At 42.1% G+C, this 25,761-nt stretch overlaps 1 protein-coding gene across 2 annotated transcripts in view; it reads left to right on the forward strand.

Moving 5' to 3' along the window:
- The window catches only part of NSF (N-ethylmaleimide sensitive factor, vesicle fusing ATPase), a 183,369-nt gene that overhangs the window by 111,965 nt on the left and 45,643 nt on the right, over nucleotides 1-25,761 (forward strand). For both annotated transcript variants that reach the window (XM_008271641.5, XM_002719197.6), the window contains exons 10-14: nucleotides 864-1,029; nucleotides 2,532-2,606; nucleotides 2,815-3,002; nucleotides 20,273-20,368; nucleotides 25,150-25,306. In XM_008271641.5, the coding sequence (XP_008269863.3) occupies nucleotides 864-1,029; nucleotides 2,532-2,606; nucleotides 2,815-3,002; nucleotides 20,273-20,368; nucleotides 25,150-25,306 (682 nt within the window). The remainder of the gene's footprint in view (nucleotides 1-863; nucleotides 1,030-2,531; nucleotides 2,607-2,814; nucleotides 3,003-20,272; nucleotides 20,369-25,149; nucleotides 25,307-25,761) is intronic.

Below are 25,761 nucleotides of genomic sequence, written 5' to 3' on the forward strand. Positions count from 1 at the left end.
CTGTGTCGTTCCTCCACGAAGAGGGGGAGCGACACCTAATGTTCTTTTTTTGGTTCAAAATTTTTTTTCTAAAATATCCTCTCCCCCTTTGTTCCCTCATAGAAGATTTAATTACTTATGAATTGTTAGAAGGCTCATTTTATTTAACCTACTGAATTATTAGAATTCAAAAGTATTTGTGTGTCAAAGTTTCAAAATATATATGCTTTAATGTTGACTTTGTTTCCAGTAAACTGAAACAGAAATCGCGGCACAGAAACACCCTGCTTTTCTGTGTTTTGATGAATTGTGTCTCTGTTCTCACTTTACTGTTAGAGAGGACCAGTCTGTTTTCATGTGATATAAGTGAATTGAATCATGTTCCTTTCTTTCACACATTTGCCCAATTCCCAGCTGACCTCTGGGTAGAGGTAATCTTTAGCTATGTGATATGCAGTACAAGCAGTAGAGCTGCTCGCGGGCAGTCTCACTGAAATTCGGGGAACGGGAGGGAGTTGCTGCTTGCTGACTTAAATGCATCCGAGAAGCACAACAGTTCTTTCAAATAGGTGAAAAAATGTGTAGAAAGTCACATTTGCTTACTTAGTGGGCTGTCTACTTTCTGTTGTACTGTATATCTATAGTATAAGCTTGTGTTTGTGGCTGTTAAATATGAGGTTTTGGAATGTGTTTTTAGTTTGCAACATTCTGAGGATGCAATTGCAACACCTTTGGGAGTGCAACAACCATGATTATGCTTAGAATATTTATTGGTCAAAATGAAGTGAGGCCGACCTGTTGGAAGCTTTGTGTTGCTTTTTTTGATTAGTTTGTGTAATAATACATTCTAACAATGACCTTTCATATAATTTCTTCCCTTATAGCTCGGTGCTAACAGTGGTTTGCACATCATCATATTTGATGAAATCGATGCCATTTGCAAGCAGAGAGGAAGCATGGCTGGTAGTACAGGAGTTCATGACACCGTTGTCAACCAGTTACTGTCCAAAATTGATGGGGTAGAGCAGCTGAACAACATCCTCGTCATCGGTATGTTCACTTTTTTTTTTCACAAGAATATTAGATATATAAATTCTGAATTCTGTGTAGGTTGTAATTAAACGATTTTGCCAATGTTTCGAAATGAGAATCAAGTGATTTTGAACTTGACTATTCTGATATCTAGGCTTAATAGGGAAATAAATGAAAGGTGGGTTTAATGACCTGTAGGTTGAAGCCTGCAGCTCATCCACAGATGGAAACAACAGCACAATGTAATGCAGTAGTTTTCTTTTTTTTTTTTTTTAAGATTTATTTGTTTATTTGAAAGTCAGAGTTACACAGTTACTCAGAGAGAGAGAGAGGTCTTCCATCCGATGGGTCACTCCCCAGTTGACCGCAATGGCCAGAGCTGTGCTGATCCGAAGCCAGGAGCCAGGAGCTTCTTCCAGGTCTCTCACGTGGGTGCAGGGGCCCAAGGCCTTGGGCCACTCTCTACTGTTTTCCCAGGCCATAGCAGAGAGCTGGATTGAAAGTAAAACAGCCAGGTCTCGAACCGGTGCCCATATGAGATGCCGGCACTTCAGCCCAGGGCGTTAACCCACTGAGCCACAGCACCGGCCCCACAGTAGTTTTCATACTGAGTCCTTGGCCTCCAAGTGCCCTGAGAGGTATTTCAGGGTCACTGAGGGCCAGAGAGTGAGCCCCGAAAACTGTACCGTTATTATAACTTCTTTTAACTTTTTATGTACTGAGCTTTTTCTAAAGATGACTTTAAAAATAAAACTGGTATTTAAAAAAAAAAAAAAAACCTCTGGCCTATAAAAAAGGGAGAGGAGTTTGGAGTTTGTGTGCACTTTGCCCCTTGGTCTCTTTGACAGGTTACCTACCATCTCTGCACCTTAGCTTTTCTTTGTAAATATTGGGAATTTCCAGTACACTGAGTTCCACTGACTTACAATAGTAAAGTACTAAAGCACAGCCTCCAGATGTTTCCATAGAACAGACCAGGAGCAGGTGCTGTTTTCCTTGAGAACAACTTGGCTTTCTATTTGACCTGTATAGAATGTCCTCTTAGGGCCGGCGCCGCGGCTCACTAGGCTAATCCTCCGCCTAGCGGCGCTGGCACACTGGGTTCTAGTCCCGGTCGGGGCGCCGGATTCTGTCCCGGTTGCCCCTCTTCCAGGCCAGCTCTCTGCTGTGGCCAGGGAATGCAGTGGAGGATGGCCCAAGTGCTTGGGCCCTGCACCCCATGGGAGACCAGGAAAAGCACCTGGCTCCTGGCTCCTGCCATCGGATCAGCGCGGTGCGCCGGCCGCAGCGCGCCGGCCGTGGCGGCCATTGGAGGGTGAACCAACGGCAAAGGAAGACCTTTCTCTCTGTCTCTCTCTCTCACTGTCCACTCTGCCTGTCAAAAAAAAAAAAAAAAAAAAAAAAAAAAAGAATGTCCTCTTAGTTTGTTATGGGACTTTCTGTTATTGCATATACGAAAGGGATATTTTATCTTATTGGTGAACTCTGTTTGTTGTTTTGTTTTTAACCTCTGTGCTCAGGAATGACCAACAGACCAGATCTGATAGATGAGGCTCTCCTTCGACCTGGAAGACTGGAGGTCAAGATGGAGATTGGTAAGCAGAGCTGTCGCTCGGGCGTGTGGATAGCAGAGCATGGCGGGTGGTGTTCAGAGTTCATTAACAGGAGTGATGTCACGTAACTGTGAGAAGCAGGCGGTTCCACGTGTGAGTACCCCTAAGAGAAGCATTGAAGTTAGAATAATCTCTTCTGGTGGTGCTTTCAAGACTAGGAAGATGTCCGTCTTATTTTTAATTGTATCAGGCTTGCCAGACGAGAAAGGTCGGCTGCAGATCCTGCACATCCACACGGCGAGGATGCGAGGGCATCAGTTACTGTCTGCTGACGTAGACATCAAAGAACTGGCCGTGGAGACCAAGAACTTCAGCGGTGCTGAATTGGAGGGCCTGGTGCGCGCAGCACAGTCCACTGCTATGAACAGACACATAAAGGTCAGCAAAGTCAATCAGGCATTGGCAGCCCTATAAATATTACACCAGCATTTTCTGTCTTTCCAAAGGCCAGGGTAATGGTAATCTGGATGGAGAAGAGAGATCATAAGAGGAATAAGAATTAATTGTCTACTGCCAACTGTTACTCTTCAGAGTAACAGGAAGAAATGTAATGTCAGCATCTTCCCTGTAGTAACCACTGGCTCAGTGGTTACATCAGATTGCCACCGTCTGACTACTGACGTATGACGTGAAGTTGCTTTTGTTTTTTTAAGATTTATTTTGTTTATTTAAAACACAGAGTTAGAGAGAAGGAGAGACAGAGCTATCTTCCATCTGCTGATTCACTCCTCAAATGGCCACAATGCAGAGCTGGGCTGGGCTGGGCCAGGCTGAAGTCAGAACTCCATCCTGGTCTCCCACATGCGTGCAGGAACCCAAATACTTGTTTCATCATCCGCTGCTTTTCCAGGCACATTCACAGGGAACTGGATCAGAAGTGGAGCAGCCAAGACTCGAACTGGTACTCATATGGCATGCTGGCATTGCAGGTGGTGACTTAACCCACTGTGCCACAACACCGGCGCCTAAGTGAATATTTTGAGGAGACTTTTATATCTTATGCATCGTATTAAATTGTAACAACTCATAGAAAATTGGCTTTTCTGTGAACTATAAATATAAACGAATACACTGAATACAGCTTTTTTCAAGGTAATAGACTAGAGAATCAAAGACAATAAATTTTGAACTCTCAAGGAGTTCAAGAAGCAGATATGTTTACAAATTACTACAAAAATGCTTTTGGTACTATGGTAGACATATGTACAAGGATACTCGCCTTTTGATCAATAAAGGACTCTTGATCCTTTACTGTCTGCTCTCTACTTTAGATTTGTTTATTTTTAAAGATTTATTTATTAAAGTTACTGGGAGAGAAAGATCTTCCATTCACTGACTGGTTCACTCCCCAAATGTCCACAACAGCCAGGGCTAGCCCAAGCCAAAGCCAGAAACCAAGAGTTTCATGTGGGTGCAGGAGCCCAAATACTTGGACCATCTTCTGCTTTTCCCAGGCCATTAGCAGGGAGTTGGATCAGAAGTAGAGCAGCCAGGACACTGATTTGCTCCCATATGGAATGCCGGTGTCATAGATGGCAGCTTTATTTGCTGTGCCACAAAGCTGGCCCCAGCTTAGATTTTAGCTGTCAGCTGTAGATAGATGCCTTCCAGATATCTCATCTCCTGAAATTATCTGTCTCTCACTTTTCAGATTCATACTAAATGCCCCTAGTAATTCCAAAGCCAAATTTATTCTTTTTTTACTACTTTTCTTCCGGTTCCTATGCCCCTGTATATCTCAATTTCCAAGGCTTAAAACTTCAGGATAATTTTTGATTCCTGGCACTCTACATAATGTTCAATGTCAAGTCATTTGCATCATTTTGTCACTTCTGACTTATCAGTATCTTTCAGTTCCCACTGCCATCATCCACCTTCTCTTTGATTAACCTTCTTGTTTTATGTCATTCTCCCATGCCTAACTCCCCATCATCTACAAAACAAAGTACAGACTTTTTAGCATGTGTTTAAACTTCCTTCACTCTGACCTTAACTGACTTTTCATATTTCCCAGTTAATTCTCCATATACTTCAGCCAAACTGAAATACTGACCAATCACCAGACATTGTTTTCAACTTCTGCTTCTGCTTCTACTTCTTTGGCTTCAGGGAGGATCTGTACCTGCTATGCTTACTGGTCTTTTCATTACCTGGCTCATACGCTACCACTTTCCTCAAAAGTTTTCTGGTTCTCCCTTTCAAGAAAGATGCACTCTCTTCTTTCTTGAAATAATAATGTGTTGTATGCAGTACCTTCGGTTGAATTTGAGTCAAAATAAACTTCAGCACCTACTGCATGCCAGAAATCATGCTAGAAATTAGAGCTACCACTGCAGAGAAGAAAAGCAGATGGGTGCCTGCTATTGAGCAGTTCACATGCAGTAACAGGAGGTCCGTGTAAGGTAAGGGAGTGGGAGGGTGTCAGTCGCTCAACTTGTGGGGTGAGAAAAGCCCACACAGAGCAATATCCTCGGTGGATAGGAAGGCCTCTTGGTGGGCAAGGAACAGACACTAATAGCCCGGTGTGCTGGAGTAATTGAGTGTTGCTTCAGCACAGGAGTGAGCAAGGGAGTGATGCGGGAGGGAGGGAGGGGATAAGTCAGGAGACAAAGCAGGGGTTGGAGCACAAAGGGTCTTTTATGCTCTGCTAAGAAGTATGGACTTTTTTCCTGTGAGTGGTGCTAAGCCATTGAAGAGTTTGGAGAATAGCAGTGACAGTTAAAACATAAGATCACCCTGGCAGCTTTGTCGATTGCAGTATTTAGGAGTGGAGTTGGTGACACAAGACTAGAGAGGGGAGCTTTTATAACAGTTCAGGCGGGAGATAATAAGATCCTGAACAGTTAGGTTGAGTGTGTTGTAGTCATTTGGTTGCATCCTATCAAAGGGTCTAGTCCATGAGTCAGCAAACTAGGGCCTGAGGACCAAATTCAGCCAGTGGTTATTTATAGAATGTTTTTGTTCAAAATATTTATGTGTGTATGTATTCATTTATTCATTTTATTTTGTAAAAGTTTATTTTTATTTGAAAGGCAGAGTTAGAGAGAGAGACAGAGAGACAGAGAGAAAGATCTTCCATCTGCTGGTTCACTCCCCAAATGGCCACAATAACTGAGGCAGGACCAGTCTGAAGCCAGGAGCCAGGAGCTTCTTCCGGGTTTCCCACATGGGCATAGGGGCCCAAGCACTTGGGCCATCTTCTGCTGCTTTCCCAGGTGCATTGGAGGGAGCGGGATCACAAGTGAAGCAGCTGGGACTTGAACTGGCGCCCATAGGGGAAGCTAACGTTGCAGGCAGCAGCTTAACATACTACACCACAGCTCTGGCCACTCATTTTATCTTATTTTATTTTATTTTAAGATAGAAAAAATAGAGTGGTATCCTATCCTCTGACTCATTTGCCAGATGCCCACAGCAGCCAGGGCTGGGTTAGGCTCAAGCCAGGAACAGAGAACTCAATTCTGCTCTCTCATGTGGATATCAGAGACTCAACTATTGAGCGAGCACCTGCTGCTTTCCAAGGTGTGCATCAGCAGGAAGCTGGACTCGAGAGAGGAGCAGGGACTCAAACCCAGGCACCCAGAGATGGTGTGCAGTCATGGGAGTGACGTCTAAACTGCTGCACCACCAGGTCTTGCCCCAATTTTTAAAAACTACAACCACACCTTTTAACTTATTTGTGAGTATTGTCCGTGGCTGCTTTCATGTTGCAGTGATGGGTTGAGTGTTTACAACAGAGACTGCATGGCCCACAAAGCCCAAAATATAGGTCCTTTTTAGGAAAAATGTGTCAATCTCTATTCTAGACATTATTTCCATTTTGTATTCATTTCTGAATCCACTAAAGTGCCTCAAATAGATCTAAATACTGAGTACATGGTAGGTGTTTGATAAATAATTTTTAGGCCGGCGCCGCGGCTCACTAGGCTAATCCTCCGCCTAGCGGCGCCGGCACACCGGGTTCTAGTCCCGGTCGGGGCGCCGGATTCTGTCCCGGTTGCCCCTCTTCCAGGCCAGCTCTCTGCTGTGGCCTGGGAGTGCAGTGGAGGATGGCCCAAGTGCTTGGGCCCTGCACCCCATGGGAGACCAGGAAAAGCACCTGGCTCCTGGCTCCTGCCATCGGATCAGCGCAGTGCACCGGCCGCGGCGGCCATTGGAAGGTGAACCAACGGCAAAGGAAGACCTTTCTCTCTGTCTCTCTCTCTCACTGTCCACTCTGCCTGTCAAAAAAAAAAAAAAAAAAAAAAAAAAAAAAAAAAAAATTTTAAATAGGGGCCAGCATTGTAGCTCAAAGGGTTAAACTGCCACTTGAGATAACCACATCCCATATCAGACTGCTGGATTGAGTCTTGGCTACTCCCTTCCATTACAGCTTCCCTGCTAATGTAGTACTTCCCTAGGAAGTAGTGCATGATGGCTCAAGTACTTGAGTTTCTGCCACCCACACAGGAGACTCAGTTCCTGGCTCCTGGCTTCAACTTGACCCAGCTCCGGCTGTTGCAGCCATTTAGGGAGTAAACCAGCAGGTGGAAAAACTATCTCTCTGCCTTTTAAGTAAATAAGTCTTTGAAAATATAGTTAAAGTAAACTTACGTAGTATTCTGAAGCAAACTGTGTCAGTAAGTCATAATCTCTCTACATAATTAAAGTGATTTTGTTCTAGCTCAAAAAAGCCAAAGGTTTGTGTGGTATAAGAATATAGTATTGGATTCTTGAGTGTGTGTGTGTTAAATGTTTATTTTTATTTATTCGAAAGGCAGAGCAACAGAGAGAGAGATCTTTTCATCTACTGGTCCAGTCCCCAGGCTGAAGCCGAGAAACCAGAACTCCAGCCAGGTCTCCCATATGGGTGGTGGGAATCCAACCACCTGAACCATCACCTGCTGCCTCCAAGGTGCATTAGCAGGAAGCCAGAGCAGAAGTGGAGTTGGGACTCAAACCCAGGCACTCCTAATTTGAATTGCAGGCATCCCAACTGCGAGCTTAACCTGCTGTGCCACACCACCCACTGTACTGGCTTCTTTATAGAATGGATCTATTCATCCGTTCAGGGCCTACTTTTTATTCTTCCTCTTTGCCAAAGACATAGTAAGAAGAGAAAATGACTTTCAGAAAAATTATATAAATGTTGTAAAATTGCTCCCTAATAATAATCTTTCATCTCGCCACATGAATGCATCTTGATATATCCACATTAACTAGTGTTAACATTAAATTCTGTTAACGTTAACAGAATTTTACTTATTTCTCTTTTTTTTTTTTTCTTGACAGGCAGAGTTTGTGAGAGAGAGACAGAGACAAAGATCTTCTTCTGTTGGTTCAACCCCAAAATGGTCGCTATGGCCGGTGCACTGCACCGATCCAAAGCCAGGAGCCAGGTGCTTCCTCCTGGTCTCCCATGCGGGTGCAGGGCCCAAGCAGTTGGGCCATCCTCCACTGCCTTCCCAGGCCACAGCAGAGAGCTGGACTGGAAGAGGAGCAACCGGGACAGATTCCGGTGCCCCAACTGGGACTAGAACCCAGAGTGCCAGCACCGCAGGCAGAGGATTAGCCTAGTGAGCCACAGCGTTGGCCTTATTTCTCTTTTTCTTAACCATCATAATTCTTTGCCTAAATATCACTTAAACCATTGTCTCACTAAGAAACGTGCATTCTTCAAGAACATATAGCTTGGGGCCAGTGTTGTGGTGTAAAGAGTTAAACCTTTGGCAAGTCCCAGCTACTCCACTTCTGATCCAGCTCACTGCTGATTTGCCTGGGAAAGTTGGAAGATGGCCCAAATATGATAGGGCCCTGAACCCATGTGGTAGAACAGATGAAGCTCCTGGCTCCTGGAGCCTTGTCCAACCCTGGCTGTTGTGGCCATTTGGAGAGTGAACCAATGGATAGAAGATCCCTCCATCTGTCCCCCTCTCTGCCCTTGAAATAAATAAATAAATATTTAAAAATAAATAAATAAAAGAGCATAGTGGGTTTAGGGGTGGGCATTTGGCGTGGTGACTAAGACATGACTTAGAATGTCCACATCCCGTATCCAGGTGTGTGGGTTTGAGTCTTGACTCTGCTCCCAATCCCAACTTCTTTCTAATGTATACCCTGGAGGCAACAGGTGATGGCTCAAGTATTTGGGCCCCTGCCACCCATCCACATGGGAAACCTGGGTTGAATTCCCAGCTCCCTGGCATTTTTTGGAGTGAACCAGTGGGTAGTGTGTGTGTGTGTGTGTGTGTGTGTGTGTTGTTCTTGCTGTCACTCTCTGCATCTCAAATAATATAAATTAATTTTTAGAAGAGTATTGTGGGCCAGCGCCACAGCTCACTAGGCTAATCCTCCGCCTTGAGGCGCCGGCACACCGGGTTCTAGTCCCAGTCGGGGCACCAGATTCTGTCCCGGTAGCCCTTCTTCCAGGCCAGCTCTCTACTGTGGCCAGGAAGTGCAGTGGGGGATGGCCCAAGTCCTTGGGCCCTGCACCACATGGGAGACCAGGATAAGCACCTGGCTCCTGCCTTCGGATCAGCGCGGTGCACCGGCCGCAGTGCACCGGCCGCGGCGGCAGCCATTGGAGGGTGAACCAACGGCAAAAAGGAAGACCTTTCTTTCTGAAACTCTCTCTCTCACTGTCCACTCTGCCTGTCAAAAAAAAAAAAAAAAAAAAAAGAAGAAGAAGAAGAAGAAGAGTATTGTGGGGCAGGTGTTGTGGCACAGCAAGTTAAGCTAGACGTCTCTTAGGACACCTGCATCCCATATCAGAGTGCTAGTTCAAGTCCCAGTTTCTCTGTGCTTCCAACCCAGTTTCCTGCTAATGCACTTGAAAGGCAGCAGATGATGGTCCAAGAGCTCGGGTTCCTGTCACTCATATGGGAGTCCCAGATGGAGCACTGGGCTCCTGGCTCTGGCCTGGCCCCAGGCATAGTTGTTGTAAGCATTTGGGGAGTGAAGCAGCTGATGGAAGATTTGTCTTTCCCTTTCTCTGTCACTCTGCCTTTAAAATAAAATAAGTATAAAATAAATAAATCTTTTTTTTCTTAAAGATTTTTATTTATTTATTTGAGAGGTAGAGTTATAGACAGTGAGAGGGAGAGACAGAGAGAAAGGTCTTCCTTCCATTGGTTCACTCCCCAAATGGCCACAATGGCTGGAGCCGCACAGATCCAAAGCCAGGAGCCAGGTGCTTCTTCCAGGTCTCCCATGCGGGTGCAGGGCCCAAGGGCTTGGGCCATCCTCTACTGCTTTCCCAGGCCATAGCAGAGAGCTGGACTGGAAGAGGAGCAACTGGGACTAGAACCATTGCCCATATGGGATGCCAGCACTGCAGGTGGAGGATTAACCTACTGCACCATGGAGCCGGCCCCAAAATAAGTAAATCTTAAAATAACTAGCTAAAAAATAAATAAATAAATGGCTTAATATACCAATTATGAATGATAGGAAGATCACAGAATTCATAGTCATGTGTGGTTCTACATTACATTTATTTTTCTTTTTTGTTGTTTCTGGCCTGTAAAGGGGAAATAACTATTTCACCAGATTTTTGTGAGAATGAAATCAAATACTATATATGAAAATACCTTAAACTCATAAACTATATGAAATACTAATTATTTCTCTTTTAGTATTATTGACTGATTTGAAAATATATTCTATATAAGTGTTATTCCAAATGCTCAGAGAAAAAATGTAACTAAAAATTTAAGTTTATTCTGGTACAAAAAATTTTTGAAATCCATGCATAGTTTTTTCATAGTATACATTTTCATGCACTTTTTGAAGACTCCTTGTAGCATGGGTTTCAAAATATTTTGTATCAAAAATAAACTAAAAAAAATTTTTTTTGAGAGAGACCGACAGAAAGTGCTCCCACCCTCTAATTTATTCTGTACATGCCTGCAATGGCTGGGGCTGGGTTGGGTTAAAACCAGGATCCAAGAATGCAGTTCAGGTCTCCTACTTTGGTGACAGAAAGCCAGCTACCTGAGATATTATCACTGCCTCCTAGGTCTGTGCTAGCAGGAAGCTGGAGTCAGAAGCTGGAACGAGTATGGGACTCAGGCAGTCCATCTGATTACAGACAGGTGTCATAACTGCTAGACCCAACACGCATCCCTAAATTCCTCTTTTATTTATTTTCATTTTATTTGAAAGAGGAATAGAGAGAGATCTTCCATCCCCTTGTTATTCCCCCAGTGCCTGCAACAGCCAGGGCTGAGCCAAGCCAAAGCCAGGACCCTCTTACTCAATATAGATCTCCCACATGGATAGCAGAGATTCAAGTAGCTTGAGCCTTCACCTGCTGCCTCCTAAGGTGTGTATAAAATGGAAGCTGGAATCAGAAGCAGAGCCAGCCCTTGAACCCATACTGGGGTGTCCTAAGTGATGTCTTAACCACTGTGCAAACACCCACCCCTAAACTCATCTTTTAATTCCATTTTCCATGAGTTTTTTTGTACCCTCATGCATCTTTTTCAGTATCTTAGTTTCTGAGTTTTTGTAGACTATATACAGTTAAGGTTTTTCTAATTGTAAAATGAAAGCGTTTTTACACACTGTTTAGAACTTGTATTTATCCTTTAGATTTGCAAGTAGGAGGTAGTGTGGTTATTATTTCCCTCCCTTTTTCTATGTGGTTGAATTCTCTTTAAGCTTCAGATGATACATACTGATTTGTGATTAATAACCTACCAAACAGCTTTTAATTCTTTTGTATTATCTATGGAATAGCTAATGCATAGATACTTTAGGGAAAAGAAAGGTATATAGGACAAGTCTCACCCTCCAAAAAGAAATGTTACTAACATTTCCTTATTTGTATTTTTTAAAAAATCTTCATTTTCCAAAGGTGTTTAAATGCTGTCTTCCCAGCGGGACTCATCCTTAGCTTCATGAAGACATGGTTTTAGACTTCCCATTGCTGTTGATGTTTATATCTTTTTTAGTAGTGATTGATGAATAAATTTAATTTGTAACTTACTATTTAAAATTGATATAGAACTTTAGAACATTCTCAACAATGAAACTGTTGATTATGATGTCCTTTTGTACTATAAAAAGCCATCATTAGTGTTGTTTTGCTTCCTTTCAAAAGCTCTAATCAGGTGAACTGAATGGATCTGAAATAACTGGAAGATCCAGTCATGATACCTGATGTTCATGTCATTTGTACTTGGCTCCATGTTTGTGGTCAACTCAAATTCAAGTGACGTTTGGTCATTTTTATCTCAAAAGGAATTTCTGCTTCAGGTAGAGAAAATTCATACCCTAAATTTCTTCTCTAATCTGTTGTAAGCAGTAGGTTAAGGGGACACACATACATGCACTTCATAAACTGAGGCCAACCTCTGACTTCCATTTATACAATTTCAATAAAATTATTTCTTATTTTTGTAGAATTTGATTAAGGTCGTGCTGCCCTTAATTTCAGAGGAATGAGAAGAACTTTCAAAGGTCAGTTTAAGAAGCTATGAAATTTAAGGGTGGCCACTTGGCATTTGCTAGTGTTGAGATACAAGTTTATTAGTTTCTGCAGGGATAAGATGAAAGATGCTGCATATTCTAGATTGACTGGTTGTTATAAATAAAATGCAGAATAAAAGGTTACTAATTCAAACAAATCTGAATAAGAAACAGTTCTGAATTGTAGACTTTTTTTACTAATAAAACTACTAATTTTCATAAAAAGTAATTTTTGCCAAAAGACATCCTTAGAAAATTTATTTTAGTGAAGAGGTAGTAATAATTGTAATATTGATTATTTACAGTTAGGCAACTTTTTAAGATTTATTTACTTATTTGACAGTCAGACTTACAGAGAGAGAAGAGAGAGATCTTCCACTCACTGGTTCCCTCCCCAGATGACTAGAATGGCCGGAGCTGAGCCAATTTGAAGCCAGCAGCCTGGAGCTTCTTCTGGGTCTCCCATGGGGGTGGCAGGGCCCCAAAACTTGGGCCATCTGCTGCTGCTTTTCCCAGGCCATTAGCAGGGAGCTGGATCGGAAGTGGAGCAGCCAGGACTCAAACCAGTGCCCGTATGGGATGCTGGCATTGTAGGCAGCAGCTTTACCCACTACTCCACAATGCCAGCAACTAGGTAACTTCTAAAATTCCTGGAGTACCTAAGAAGAGCTTATTCTAAAATAAATCCTCTTTCTAGCCATCTTTTCCTGTTTTCTTGTCAAAACTGTTATTATAAGAGGTGGTCAAAGGCCATTGTATCAAGACCAAAATTAACCCAGTTCCACACCTTAATAATTTCCAATAAAAATAATTTTTAAAAGATGTATTTATTGGCCGGCGCCGCGGCTCACTAGGCTAATCCTCCGCCTAGCGGCGCCGGCACACCGGGTTCTAGTCCCGGTCGGGGCGCCGGATTCTGTCCCGGTTGCCCCTCTTCCAGGCCAGCTCTCTGCTGTGGCCAGGGAGTGCAGTGGAGGATGGCCCAGGTGCTTGGGCCCTGCACCCCATGGGAGACCAGGAAAAGCACCTGGCTCCTGGCTCCTGCCATCGGATCAGCGCGGTGCGCCGGCCGCAGCGCGCCGGCCGCGGCGGCCATTGGAGGGTGAACCAACGGCAAAAGGAAGACCTTTCTCTCTGTCTCTCTTTCTCACTGTCCACTCTGCCTGTCAAAAAAAAAAAAAAAAAAAAAAAAAAAAAAAAGATGTATTTATTTCAAAGAGTTACAGAGAGATATATAGAGAGAGTTTCTCTTTTTCTTTCTTCTCCCCTTGCCTCCAGTCTGTCGGGTTTCTCCCAATTAACACCTTCCCTTAAGAAAAAGAATTTATTTTATAAAACACTGTACTTTAAAAAGAATTTATTTTATAAAACACTGTACTTTAAAAATGTTTTTACATAATCTTAAGACTGGGATAAAATTAATGTTCTTATTTGTGTGTTTATAATATTCTTTCTCTGAAATTTCCTAGTCATTGCTCTAGTTTTCCCTGTTGGATTAATTCACTTAATTATTTTTTTTGTTTTAATTTGAAAGGCAGAAAGACAGACAGAGCTCCAGCTTTAGTCACCCAGGGCCCAGAACAGCAGGGCCTGGGCCAGGGCCAGAGGCAGGATCTGGGAACACAATCCAGGTCTCCCACGTGAGAGACTGGAACCCAGTTACTTGAATCAAACCCAGAAACTCCAATGTGGGATGTGGGTAACTTAACCACTAGACTAAATGACTGTTCTCTTAATTAACTTTTAATTCGTTGCATGATGATCCTTTCCTAATAATTAGTAGAAAGATAGGTTTTGCAACAGCTTCAGTCATGAAATCTATTTTTTGGCAAATGTTGAAAGATGAACAAGATTCTTCTTTTGAATTAGTCTGTCATTTGAATTCAGTTTTATTATGAAAGCAAATCAAACTGTAAAATGTTTGACCTAGTGTTTAAGATGCTGATGAGGTGCCCACGTTCCATGAGAGTGCCTGGGTTCAAGTTCTGGCTCTGTTCCCAATTCCAGCTTCCTGCTGCTGTGTACCCTGGAAGGCAGCTGGTTCCCTGCCACCCATGTGGGAGGTTAAGTTTGGCTTTGGCCAGTCCCAGCCCTGGATGTTGCAAGCATTTGGGGATTGAACCAGTGAACGAGAGGTCTCCCTCTCTCTCTCCCTCCCTCTTAAATAAAAATTTAAAATATAAAATACAGTAAAAGCTTAGGGCTGTACATAAAGGAAGGTGACATTTAAATGAGGCTGGTAGCTTCACTGGGATATTAATGATTCTGTCAGAGCTCATTTTCACTTTTACCTGAGAGTTTACAACTTCTGAAATCCATTTTGATGAGTCAAAAAGTTTTAATTAGATTTGGGATGGCACTGTGGCCCAGAATAAACTGCCACCTGGGATTCCCGCATCCTGTATTGAGAGGGCCTGGAATTGTATCCTACCTCTCATTCTGATCCAGCTTTCTGTTCATGTGCTTGGGAGGCAGCAGGTGATGGACCAAGTATTTGCTTTCCTGCCACCCGTGTTGGAGACCCAGAAGAATTCCTGGTTTCTGGTTTTGGCCCAGCCCAGCCCTGGCTTTTGTGGGCATACAGGGAGTGAGCACATGTTGTTCTCTGTCAGTGTGCTTCTTTCAGTCTGCCTTTCAAAGAAATAAATCTTGGAGCCAGTGTTGTGGTACAGTGAATAAAGCTACCACTTACAATGCTGTCATCCCATTCAGGCGCTGGTTCATGTCCAGCTGCACCACTTCTGATCCAGCTCCCTGCTAATGGCCTGGGAAAGGCAGCAGAAGATGGCCAAGTGCTTAGGCCCCTGCCACCCATGTGGGAAACCTGGAGGAAGCTGTTGTAGGCATCTGGGAAGTAAACCAGCGATTGGAAGATTCTGTGTGTGTGTGTGTGTGTGTGTGTGTGTGTGTGTCCCTCTCTCTCTAACTCTGACTTTCAGATAAATAAGTAAATCTTTTTTAAAAAAATCTTTAAAAAAAGTTTTACTCAGAGTTCAAACCTTTATTTAAGGGTACCTATCCTCCATCTACCCTTAATAACTTATGAAAACCTTCAGGTTTGTGTAAGTATAAAATGAGAGGTGATATAATGAAATGAGGTAGTGTATGTGAAAATTCTTTAAAAAGAGGCCGGCGCCGCGGCTCACTAGGCTAATCCTCCGCCTAGCGGCGCCGGCACACCGGGTTCTAGTCCCGGTTGGGGCGCCGGATTCTGTCCCGGTTGCCCCTCTTCCAGGCCAGCCCTCTGCTGTGGCCAGGGAGTGCAGTGGAGGATGGCCCAGGTGCTTGGGCCCTGCACCCCATGGGAAACCAGGAAAAGCACCTGGCTCCTGGCTCCTGCCATCGGATCAGCGCAGTGTGCCGGCCGCAGCGCGCTGGCCGCGGCGGCCATTGGAGGGTGAACCAACGGCAAGGGAAGACCTTTCTCTCTCTGTCTCTCTCTCTCACTGTCCACTCTGTCTGTCAAAAAAAAAAAAAAAAAAAAAAAAAAATTCTTTAAAAAGAACTGTAGAGGAGCCGGCATTGTGGCATAACAGGTAAAGTTGCCGCCTATGACACTAGCATCCCAAATGGGCACCTGTTCATGTCCCTGCTGCTGCACTTCTCTTCCAACTCCTTGCTTAATGGCCTGGGAAAAGCAGCAGAAGATGGCCCAGGTGTTTGGGCACCTGCTATCCATATGGGATACCCAGATGAAGCTCCTGGCTTCGGCCTGGCTCACTGCCAGCCATTGCAGCCATCTGGGGAGTGAATTAGTAGATGGAAGATCTCTCTGTCTTTCCCTCTATCTGTAACTCTTGACTTTCAAAAAGAAAGTAAATCTTTTTTAGAAAATAAATAACTACAGGGACTGACACTGTGGCGTAGCAGGTAAAGCCACCGCCTGCAGTGCCAGCATCCCATATGGGCGCTGGTTCAAGTCCTGGCTGCTCCACTTCTGATCTACCTCCTTGCTATGGCCTGGGAAATCAGTAGAAGAAAGCCCAAATCCTTGGGCCCCTGCACCTGTGTGGGAGACCTGGAAGAAGCTCCTGGCTTCAGATCGGCCCAGCTCCGACTGTTGAGGCCATTTGAGGAATGAACCAGTGGATGGAAGATTCCCCCCGCCCCGCGCCTCTGCCTCTGCCTCTTCTTCTCTCTCTGTGTAACTCTGACTTTCAAATAAATAAATAAATCTTAAAATTAAAAAAATAATTGCAGAGATTTATGTTTTATGTGCTACCTTAGTTCTTTCATGAAGAGGCTTCCTTGTTTTAACTTTAGAAATGCCAATTAAATGTGATTAATATATATTGAATGCCTCATGGGTGCCAATGAATGCCTTATTAATAATTTAAATGCTAATTGTTCTACCTAAGAATATTTGTCTATTTAAATGTTACCGTGGCTTTCTCTCTTTTTAAAAGTACAGAAGTTGTGCGTGAATATATTCTCTTTGTAGAAGGATCAAGGATGCCAGAGAATGTAGGGAAAAATAAGACCGTCTCTAACACCCTTCCCGCCCCCTCCCCAGAGCTGAGAACACTTGGAATATGGCTTAAGTTGTTTTCTTTATATTTATACTCATGTACATATGTCCTTTTTAAAAAAAATTAATAGAATTGTACTATATTTATTTTAAAGATTTATTTCTTTATTTGAAAGAGTTACACAGAGAGAGGGAGAGACAGAGATCTTTCATTCTCTAGTTCACTTCTCAAATGGCTGCAATAACTGGGGCTGAGTCAGTCCAAAGTCAGGAGCCAGGAGCTTACTACAGGGGCCTGGGCTCTTGGGCCATCCTCTGCTGCTTTCCCAGGTGCTGATTTTCCCAGGTGCATTGGCAGGAAGCTAGATTGGAAGTGGAACAGCTGGGACTTGAACTGGCACCTCTGTGGCACCTCTAGCAGCTTTACCTGCTGTGCCACAACGCAGGCCCCTGTACTATAGTTTTAATTTTCACTTGCCAATGTGTCTTGGATAGCCTTCCATATCAGTGTATGCTAGTCTTCTCTTATTTTTTGGAAAAATGCACAGTGTCCTATAACACTTTTAAATACTAGATCCCTAGGGGCAGAGTCCTTGTCTGCTTTATTTACTGCTGTCTCTAGTTCCTAGAGCAGTGCTTGGTATATGGTAAGTATTCAGTAAATAAAGTGATGAATGAATAATTTCAACGCATAAATTGTTCCTGATTGTGGTTACTAATATTAATACTGTGTGACAGTGCTCCCCTGGGCCTTGCTGTGTACCTCGTGGTGATACTTCTAGGGCAGCTCTCCAGACATAGTTTTGAAGATGTGATTTCATTGTCTTCTAGTTTCCAGTGCTGCCAGTGAAAGGTGTCCTACCTGACTTATTTTGGTTTCTTTGAAAGCAACCTACCTTTGTCTCATAGAAACATTCTAGGACATTCTCTAAGGTTTGCAGCAGTGTCTCTGAACAGATGTGTGTGTGTTTTCCGTTTACCCCACTCAGTGCTCATTTCACTTTCTGCCATTTCTTGAGGTTTGGGGGAGGAAGGGAGATGAATAAGTGGGTTCTGTTTGCCATGTTGATGCAGTTTCCTGACATGGTTCTTTTTATCATGCAGGGCTGACTTCTTGATTAAACCTGTGTTATTTTGTCTTAACTATCTGTTCCTAAAGGAACATGACTCGTGTTTTATAATTGATAGACGGTTGATAATTGCTTAATATGTTTGTTTTACAGTCAGCTTTTTTTTTTTTTTGAAGATGGTTTTTTTTTTTTTTTTTTAGGGCCCTGATACCAATTTAAAGATTAGACTCACTTGCTTTGTGCTATTGGTAATGAGCCCAATCACATTTAAAAATGTGTTGGTATCTTAATCGCTCCTCAGGTCCAGGCAGCTCCAAGTGCTGATAAAGGCCTCGATGCTTCTCCAGATGTCCTAAGTGTTAGCTCCAGGTGCAGTAAGCAGACTATGCAGAGCTGGCACATAGATTCTCAAGCATAAACCATGAATACAAATGAAAGTTTTAGGTCCTTGGTCTCTTAGAGTAATGATTATAAAACTTGAATTACCTGTATGGCACTTTATAAAACTATAATACCTGCACCCTTTACAGGACCTGTTAAATCAAGTTTGTAAGGGGATGGAGCCTGGTGTCTATGCATCTTTAATGCCTCTGGAGGTTATTCTGAAAATACATGCTTACCTTCTGTACCTGTTTTGTCTTCGCCTCAGTGTTTTACCAGATGGCTATACAGTGTTCTTTGGAGTAGATAAGTTGTAATTTACTTAGTTGGTCCCCTTTCCTTCTAGTCTTTTGTTAGTACAAAATACTAACCTGGATACCTGTGTACATGTAACTTCCTGCACACTTGTGATCTTAACTTATGTAGTAAGTGCCTACAAGTGGAATTGTTCAGACCATTTATACACACACACACACACACACACACACACAATTTGTGAACTTGAGAAAGATGTTTTGGTTTGGTTCACTTTGCCTTTTTTTCTCCAGTTTATTGTGTTAAAATACACATAACATAAAATTTACTATTTTAAACATTGTTAAGGGTGTGAGTATAGTTTAGCAATATAAATGTTTTCATCATGTTATGTAACCATAGCCACAATCCTTCATTCATCTTATAAAACTGCAACTACCCATTCAAAAATAACTTCTCTTTTTCTCCTTCCCCTAACCCCTGGCAACCATCTTTCTGCTTTCTATGTCTGTGAATTCTAACTCTTTTAAGTACCTCATATAAGTGAATTATACAGCAGTTGTGTTTCTACAGTGGACTTATTTCACTCAGCATACTGTCCAAGGTTAATCCATCCTGTGATGTGTGTCAGAATTTCCTTCCTTTTTATTTTTTTTTTAAAGATTTTTAAATTTAGTTGAAAGGCAGAGTTACTGAGAGGCAGAGGCAAAGAAAGAGAGGTCTTCTGGCCGGTGCCGCGGCTCACTAGGCTAATCCTCCGCCTTGCGGCGCCAGCACCCCGGGTTCTAGTCCCGGTTGGGGTGCCGGATTCTGTCCCGGTTGCCCCCCCTTCCATGCCAGCTCTCTGCTGTGGCCAGGGAGTGCAGTGGAGGATGGCCCAAGTCCTTGGGCCCTGCACCCCATGGGAGACCAGGATAAGTACCTGGCTCCTGCCATCGGATCAGTGCGGTGCGCCGGCTGCAGCGCACCAGCCGCAGCGGCCATTGGAGGGTGAACCAACGGCAAAGGAAGACCTTTCTCTCTGTCTCTCTCTCTCACTGTCCACTCTGCCTGTCAAAAAAAAAAAAAAAAAAAAAAGGTCTTCTATCCACTGGTTCACTCCCCAACTGGCTGCAGTTGCTAGAGCTGTGCCGATCCAAAGCCAGGAACCAGGAGCTTCTTCCAGGTCTCCCACATGGGTGCAGGGGCCCAAAGACTTGGGCCATCTTCTGATGGTTTTCCAGGCCATACCAGAGAGCTGGACTTGAACCAGCACCCATATGGGGTGCTGGCATTGCAGGCCAGGGCTTTAACCTGTTGCTCCACAGTGCCGGCCCCTCCTTCCTTTTTAAAGGCTGAATAATAGTCCATTGTTTACACACACACACACACACGCACATACACATGGCATTTTGGACATTTTGGTGGCTTCTACATTTTAACAATTGTGAATAACAGTGCTGTGGATATGACTGTTCAAATATTTCTTCAAGAACTTGGTTTCAGTTCTTTTGGGAATATTCTTGGAAGTGGAATTTTTGGATCATACAGTAATTCTATTTTAATTATTTGAGAAATCTCCATTTTATTTTCCAGAATGTCTGTACTGTTTTACATCCCCACCAATGAGCACACAAGGATTCCAGTTTCTCCACATCCTCACCAACACTTACTATTTTTTTTCTTTTTCTGTAGTAGTAGTCATCCTAATGGTTGTGAGGCAAAATCTCATTGAAGTTTGATTTGTACTTTCCAAATAATTCGTGATCTTGGACACCTTTTTATGTGTTTATTGAGCATCTGTATATCTCTTTAGAAGTGTCTATTCATGTGTTCTTTGCTTATTTTATGATTTTTGTTATTAAATTTTAGTTTTCTGTATCTTCTAGACATTAATAAATTAACCCTGTTCATATGCATAATTCATAACTATTGGATTTTTTTAATCTGTGAAGATATTCTTTTTAACCTTCAGATGTTGTTCTGAGGCTGAAAATATTCTTAAATCGTGGAAGACCTTACATTGTGTTTTCATTTTTGCTTAGGCCAGCACTAAAGTAGAAGTGGACATGGAGAAAGCAGAGAGCCTGCAGGTGACAAGAGGAGACTTCCTTGCTTCTTTGGAGAATGATATTAAACCAGTGAGTATGCACAATGAGTGATGTATATGACAAATAATAATAACAGTATTAATTCAGGAAAGAAATAAGCATGTTACAGAAGGTCATCCTACATAATTTCATGAAATGAGAAAATCATAGACTTGGAAGCATCTCTATCAGTGCAGGAGCCCATACTTAACCTAAATGTTTTGTGATAGGGAGTTTACATTCTTTTAAGGCAGCCCATTCAATTTTGAGACATTTAAGTATGAGTTCTTACTTTATATTAAACTGAAATTACTTTCCTTATTGGTTCCTATATAAAAATCTCAAGCTATAGAAACCTAAATTCAATCCATCCTTTGGGTATCAGTTATTAAGATACTTCAAATTAACTCTGATATCCGCCTCTCTCTTTTACCTCCTCTAGCGCTATTTTTCCCAACCTCCTCCAAAGTGTGCCTTGCTCTTGCTCAGTACCTTTTGTTCCTATGGCTACCATAATTCCTAAGTCTCTTAACCATCATGGAAGCCCTGAAAAAAAAGTTGCAATCTTCTTACAAAGTGTTTAAAATAAAGTTAGAACTTCAGAATATAGTCTAAGGTTATTAACCCATTTTTATATAAAACAACCAGTAATGTTTTAGTAACCATTGTCAGAGCCTTCTATTGGTTTAAAAAAATTGTAAAAAGGTCCAGTTCTTAAAGAGGTGTGGATGTTTGTTTTAGTGCATCTCAGTGTGCAGAATTAGATTAATCTTAATCTAATTCATGACACACCATTGTCATTAGTCTCTGTACATGGCATGTAAAATAAAATGTGGTGTGTATAAATTTTAGAACTTGCTATTTTGTTAATTCTTCTTTACCAGGCATCATCCATATGATTTCCTGAAGCTGTACATCATTCATTTTCATTGCTGAAAGCATTCCATTGTTTGACTACCACAATTTATTTTCCTTGTTAATGGGCATTTGGAATGTTACCGGTTTTTTACTATTACCAACAAATGCTGTTTTAAGCATTCTTGAATTAATTTCTCATAGATATAAATTTAAGACTTACATTTATGGGTTGTTGAATATATGAATGTCCAACTATAAAAGATAATTTCAAACTGTTGTGCCAGTAGTTGAGACAGTTACCAGTGTTCCAGGAATATGAGAGAGACCCTCTTGTTATACATGCTGTCCAACACTTGGTATTGTCAGGCTTAATTTTTGCCATTCAGTTGGGAATAAAATGGGATCTCACTTTGGTCTGGATTGTATTCTGCTGATTACTTATGAGATTAAGCATTTCTTCTAATGGTTATTAGCCACATCAGTATCTTCTATGAAATACCATTTGTGTCTTTTTCTTGTTTTTCTTTATTCTTATTTTATTCTTGTTATCCTTTTTTTTTTTAAAGACTTATTTATTTATCTGAGAGACAGAATTACAGAAAGAAAGAGGCAGAGAGAGAGAGAGTGAGGTCTTCCATCCACTTGTTCACTCCCCAAATGCCACAACAGCCAGAGCTAGGCCAGTCCGGAGCCAGGAGCCAGGAGCTTCTTCCGGGTCTCTCACTCAGGTTCAGGGGCCCAAGGACTGGGGGCCATCTTCTACTGCTTTTCCAGCCCATAGCAGAGAGCTGGATTGGAAGTAGAACAGCTAGGACTCAGAACAGTGCCCGTATGGGATGCCAGCACTGCAGGCAGCAGCTTTACCTGCTATGCCACAGTGCCAACCCCTTATTTTTTATTCTTTTTTGATCTGTACAAATTATTTTTTCTCAGTTTTTAATGTGTTAGAATACACATATAAAATTTACCATTTTCACCATTTTTAAGTGTGTGAGTACAGTTCAGTGGTGTTAAATACATTGATCATGTTGTGTAACCATCACCACCATTCATCTATAGAACTCTTTCTGTCTTATAACACTGAAATTCTGTACCCATTAAAAGACTCCCCATTTTTCCTTCCCCCCAGTCCACAGCAGCCATCATTCTACTTTCCGTGTCTGTGATTTTGACCCCTTTAAGTATTTCATGTAAGTGAAATCATATAGGATTTGTCTTTTTGTGACTGGCTTATTTCACTTAGCATAGTGTCCTAAGGGTACATCCATGTCACAACATAGGTCAGAATATCTTCAGATTTTAAGGCTGAGGAATACTCTGTTTTGGTCTCCACTCACCCATCAGTGGACGGTTGGTGGCTTCCACTTTGTAGCTATCCTCAGTAGCACTGCTGTGGATATGGCTGTGCAAATGTCTGCCCAGACCTTCCTTTCCTTCTTACTGTTGTGGGATTGTTGGATCCTATGGTATTCCATTGTTAATCATTTGTGTACTCTCCATTCTATTTCTCCACGTGACCCTACTATTTTACATTACCACTAATAACAGGGATTTCAGTTTCTTCACATTTCCACCAATGCTCATTATTGTCTCTACCTTTGGTAGTAGCCATTCTAATGATTATGAGGTGAAATCTCATTATGGTGTTGATTTGCATTTCCCAAATAATTAGTTGGTCGAGCATCTTACCATATACTTATTGGCTATTTGTTATGTGTTCTTAACAATAACAATTTGTTGCAGATATCTCTTTTAAAGACAAAAGTAAATTTCTTTTAACCCTGTCTACATTTTATGACTATTGTGATGTTCAAATATAATTACTTTCGAAAGTTACTAAGCAATGGAAATGATCTAGTCTTTTGCTGTTATCCATTAGTTATCAACATTATTTGAACCCATACTAGATGATCTATTCTAAGGATTTTTTGGTGACAAATAATTTGTCTAAAAACTTACTTTTGTTTAGTCCAGGGGTCTGGAGAATGAAATAATGAAATGACAGGCTATGTACGAAAACAAGCTGTGTGAGCTGGGAGAGTCACTGCTTTGTTCCAGGCATCTAAAGCTTCTGCTGCGAGGTTTGGAGTGTGTGCTTGGAACCACTGCAGACAAGAGCCGTCCAACTTCCATGTGTACTGTAACAGCATCCAGCCAGCACTCATTAGGCTCTTCCTCTGCAGGGCCAGAGCTTGCCCGTTCTCAGCCAGAGAGCAAGGACTCCCTGTGTGTCCACAGGAATGCAAGGACACTACCTAAGGGGTAGCCCGAAAGCAGTTTTCTTTTTGTCAAAGTAATAAGGACCAGAGACCACTGGATATTGTTTCAGATTTGAATTTCTCTGAGATTCAGATTCTGAAGAACTGTTAACATAATTCCGTATTTTGGGTAATCAAATATTGACCTTTTGAAGTATGTGGTAGTCTTTAAAAAGTTGAAATTCTCAAGATACATGAACTTTACATATACACTGTTATGTTTTACTGTTCATTTAGTCTCCTGTTAGCTTTCTTTTTTTTTTTTTTTTTTTTTTAAGATTTATTTATTCATTTGAAAGTCAGAGCCACACAGAGAAGGAGAAAAGGAGAGACAGAGAGAAAGAGGTCATCCATCCACTGACTCACCCCCGAGCTGGCTGCAGCGGCTAGAGCCACAAGCCTCCTCCGGGCCTCCCATGCGGGTGCAGGGACCCAAAGACCTGGGCCATCCTCCACCTCTTTCCCAGACCACAGCACAGAGCTGGATCATAGTGGAGCAGCCAGGACTCGAACTGGCGCCCACACAGGATGCCGGCACTGCAGGCAGTGGCTTCACCCGCCACACCACAGCGCTGGCCCCTCCTGTTAGCTTTCAGAAAATCCAGTTCAATTGTAAGCACTATAGTTGTTGACTACTTTTCCAGCTGCTTTAATGGGAGTTATAATCTTTGAGATTATAAGTTGAAATTGAAGAAGGACAAGTTCAAAGTTATTATATAAAATAATTGCTTTTTTTCCTTTACTAACCTTTCAGTCTTGATTATAGCTGCTCGTTTCTATACCATTCTAAAGCTTATACTTACAGACATATATTTGGTGCCATTTAACTTATATCCCCTACCATACAGTTGATGTGGACATGATCAATACCATTTTGTATTCCCATTGTAATCCATAGCGCCTGCAGTCAGTGTAAGGATAATGTCTTTGCTGAGTTATTTCTGATTTCTTTTTTTAAAAAAAAAGATTTATTTATTTATTTATTTGAAAGACAAAGAAACAGAGAATAAGAACAAGAACAAGAGAGAGAGAGAGAGAGAGAGAGGGAGAGAGAGATTGGAAAGGAGGGAAGGGGAATCTTCCATCCACTGATTCATTCCCCAAATGGCTGCAACAGCCAGGGCTGGAACAGGCTGAAGCCAGGAGCCAGGAGCTCCATCCTTGGTCTCTCATGTCAGTGGCAGAGGCCAAGCACTTGGGCCATCATCTGCTGGCAGCAGGTACATTATCAGGAGGATGGATGGAAGCAGAGCAGCTGGTACATGAACCAGCACTCTGACATGGCATGCCGGCGTCGCAAGCACTGGCCTAACCCACTGCACCACAGTGCCATCCCCTTGCTTCTTATTTCTAAGTCCAAAATCACTTTTTTCTCTTTGTTGTTAACAAAATGACCAAAACCTGCATATTCTTTATAGGATCAAGCATGTTGAAGCATATTCTTTCTTTTAGGAATTTTTGGTGTTTGAGCTCTTAGAGTATGAACCTAGAATCTATTTACTTTTATTCCTTCAGTCACTCAAAGCAGCTTCACCCACCTCCCCCCGCCCCACTGGATAACAAGTTAAATGATCAATTATAAAACTTTTCAGGTTTTTTACATTAATATGGGATAGTGCTCAATACTTTTAGTGTGTAGGAATTTATTACTTTTATACCTTTAAATATTTTAATATTAATATTCAAAATGCTTTAAACTACCCTTTTCCTCACTAGGCATTTGGCACAAACCAAGAGGATTATGCCAGTTACATTATGAATGGAATCATCAAGTGGGGTGACCCAGTCACTCGTGTCCTGGATGACGGGGAGCTGCTGGTACAACAGACTAAAAACAGTGACCGCACACCCTTGGTCAGCGTCCTTCTGGAAGGTGAGGAAGATTGAGGAGAAGCCATTCAAATGTAGAAAGCAGCACTTTTCCGAAACCATTTAGTATGTTCCAGAAAAATGAATCATTTTTCATTCTAAAGCTTGTTATGATATGAAATAGTAATCCAGACTATATAGCCATATTGTGGATGTATTAAAGTTTTCTTGAGTTAGAATGTTACTAATGAATAGTAGCAACTAGTTTTCTTATAGGATTATGTCTAAATTTCTGTAGTACTTAATGGACTGAATGATACCACATAGTACTCAATTTTAAAATTAAATTTATGCTGAGAACCTACTGTATTTTAGGCTCTGGCGGGGGTACAGACATTCAGGCATTCAGTCTGGTCATGAAAAAAGACATGTAAATAAATTCCTATCTACAGCATATATGTGTAAAGGGGTAGGTGAATGCAAGCCATTTTGCAAAGGCATGGGCAGGGAAATGGAGAA

This window comes from Oryctolagus cuniculus, chromosome 17, assembly GCF_051225735.1.
Source record: "Oryctolagus cuniculus isolate XC-2025 breed Fujian yellow rabbit chromosome 17, ASM5122573v1, whole genome shotgun sequence".
Lineage (NCBI taxonomy): Eukaryota > Metazoa > Chordata > Mammalia > Lagomorpha > Leporidae > Oryctolagus > Oryctolagus cuniculus.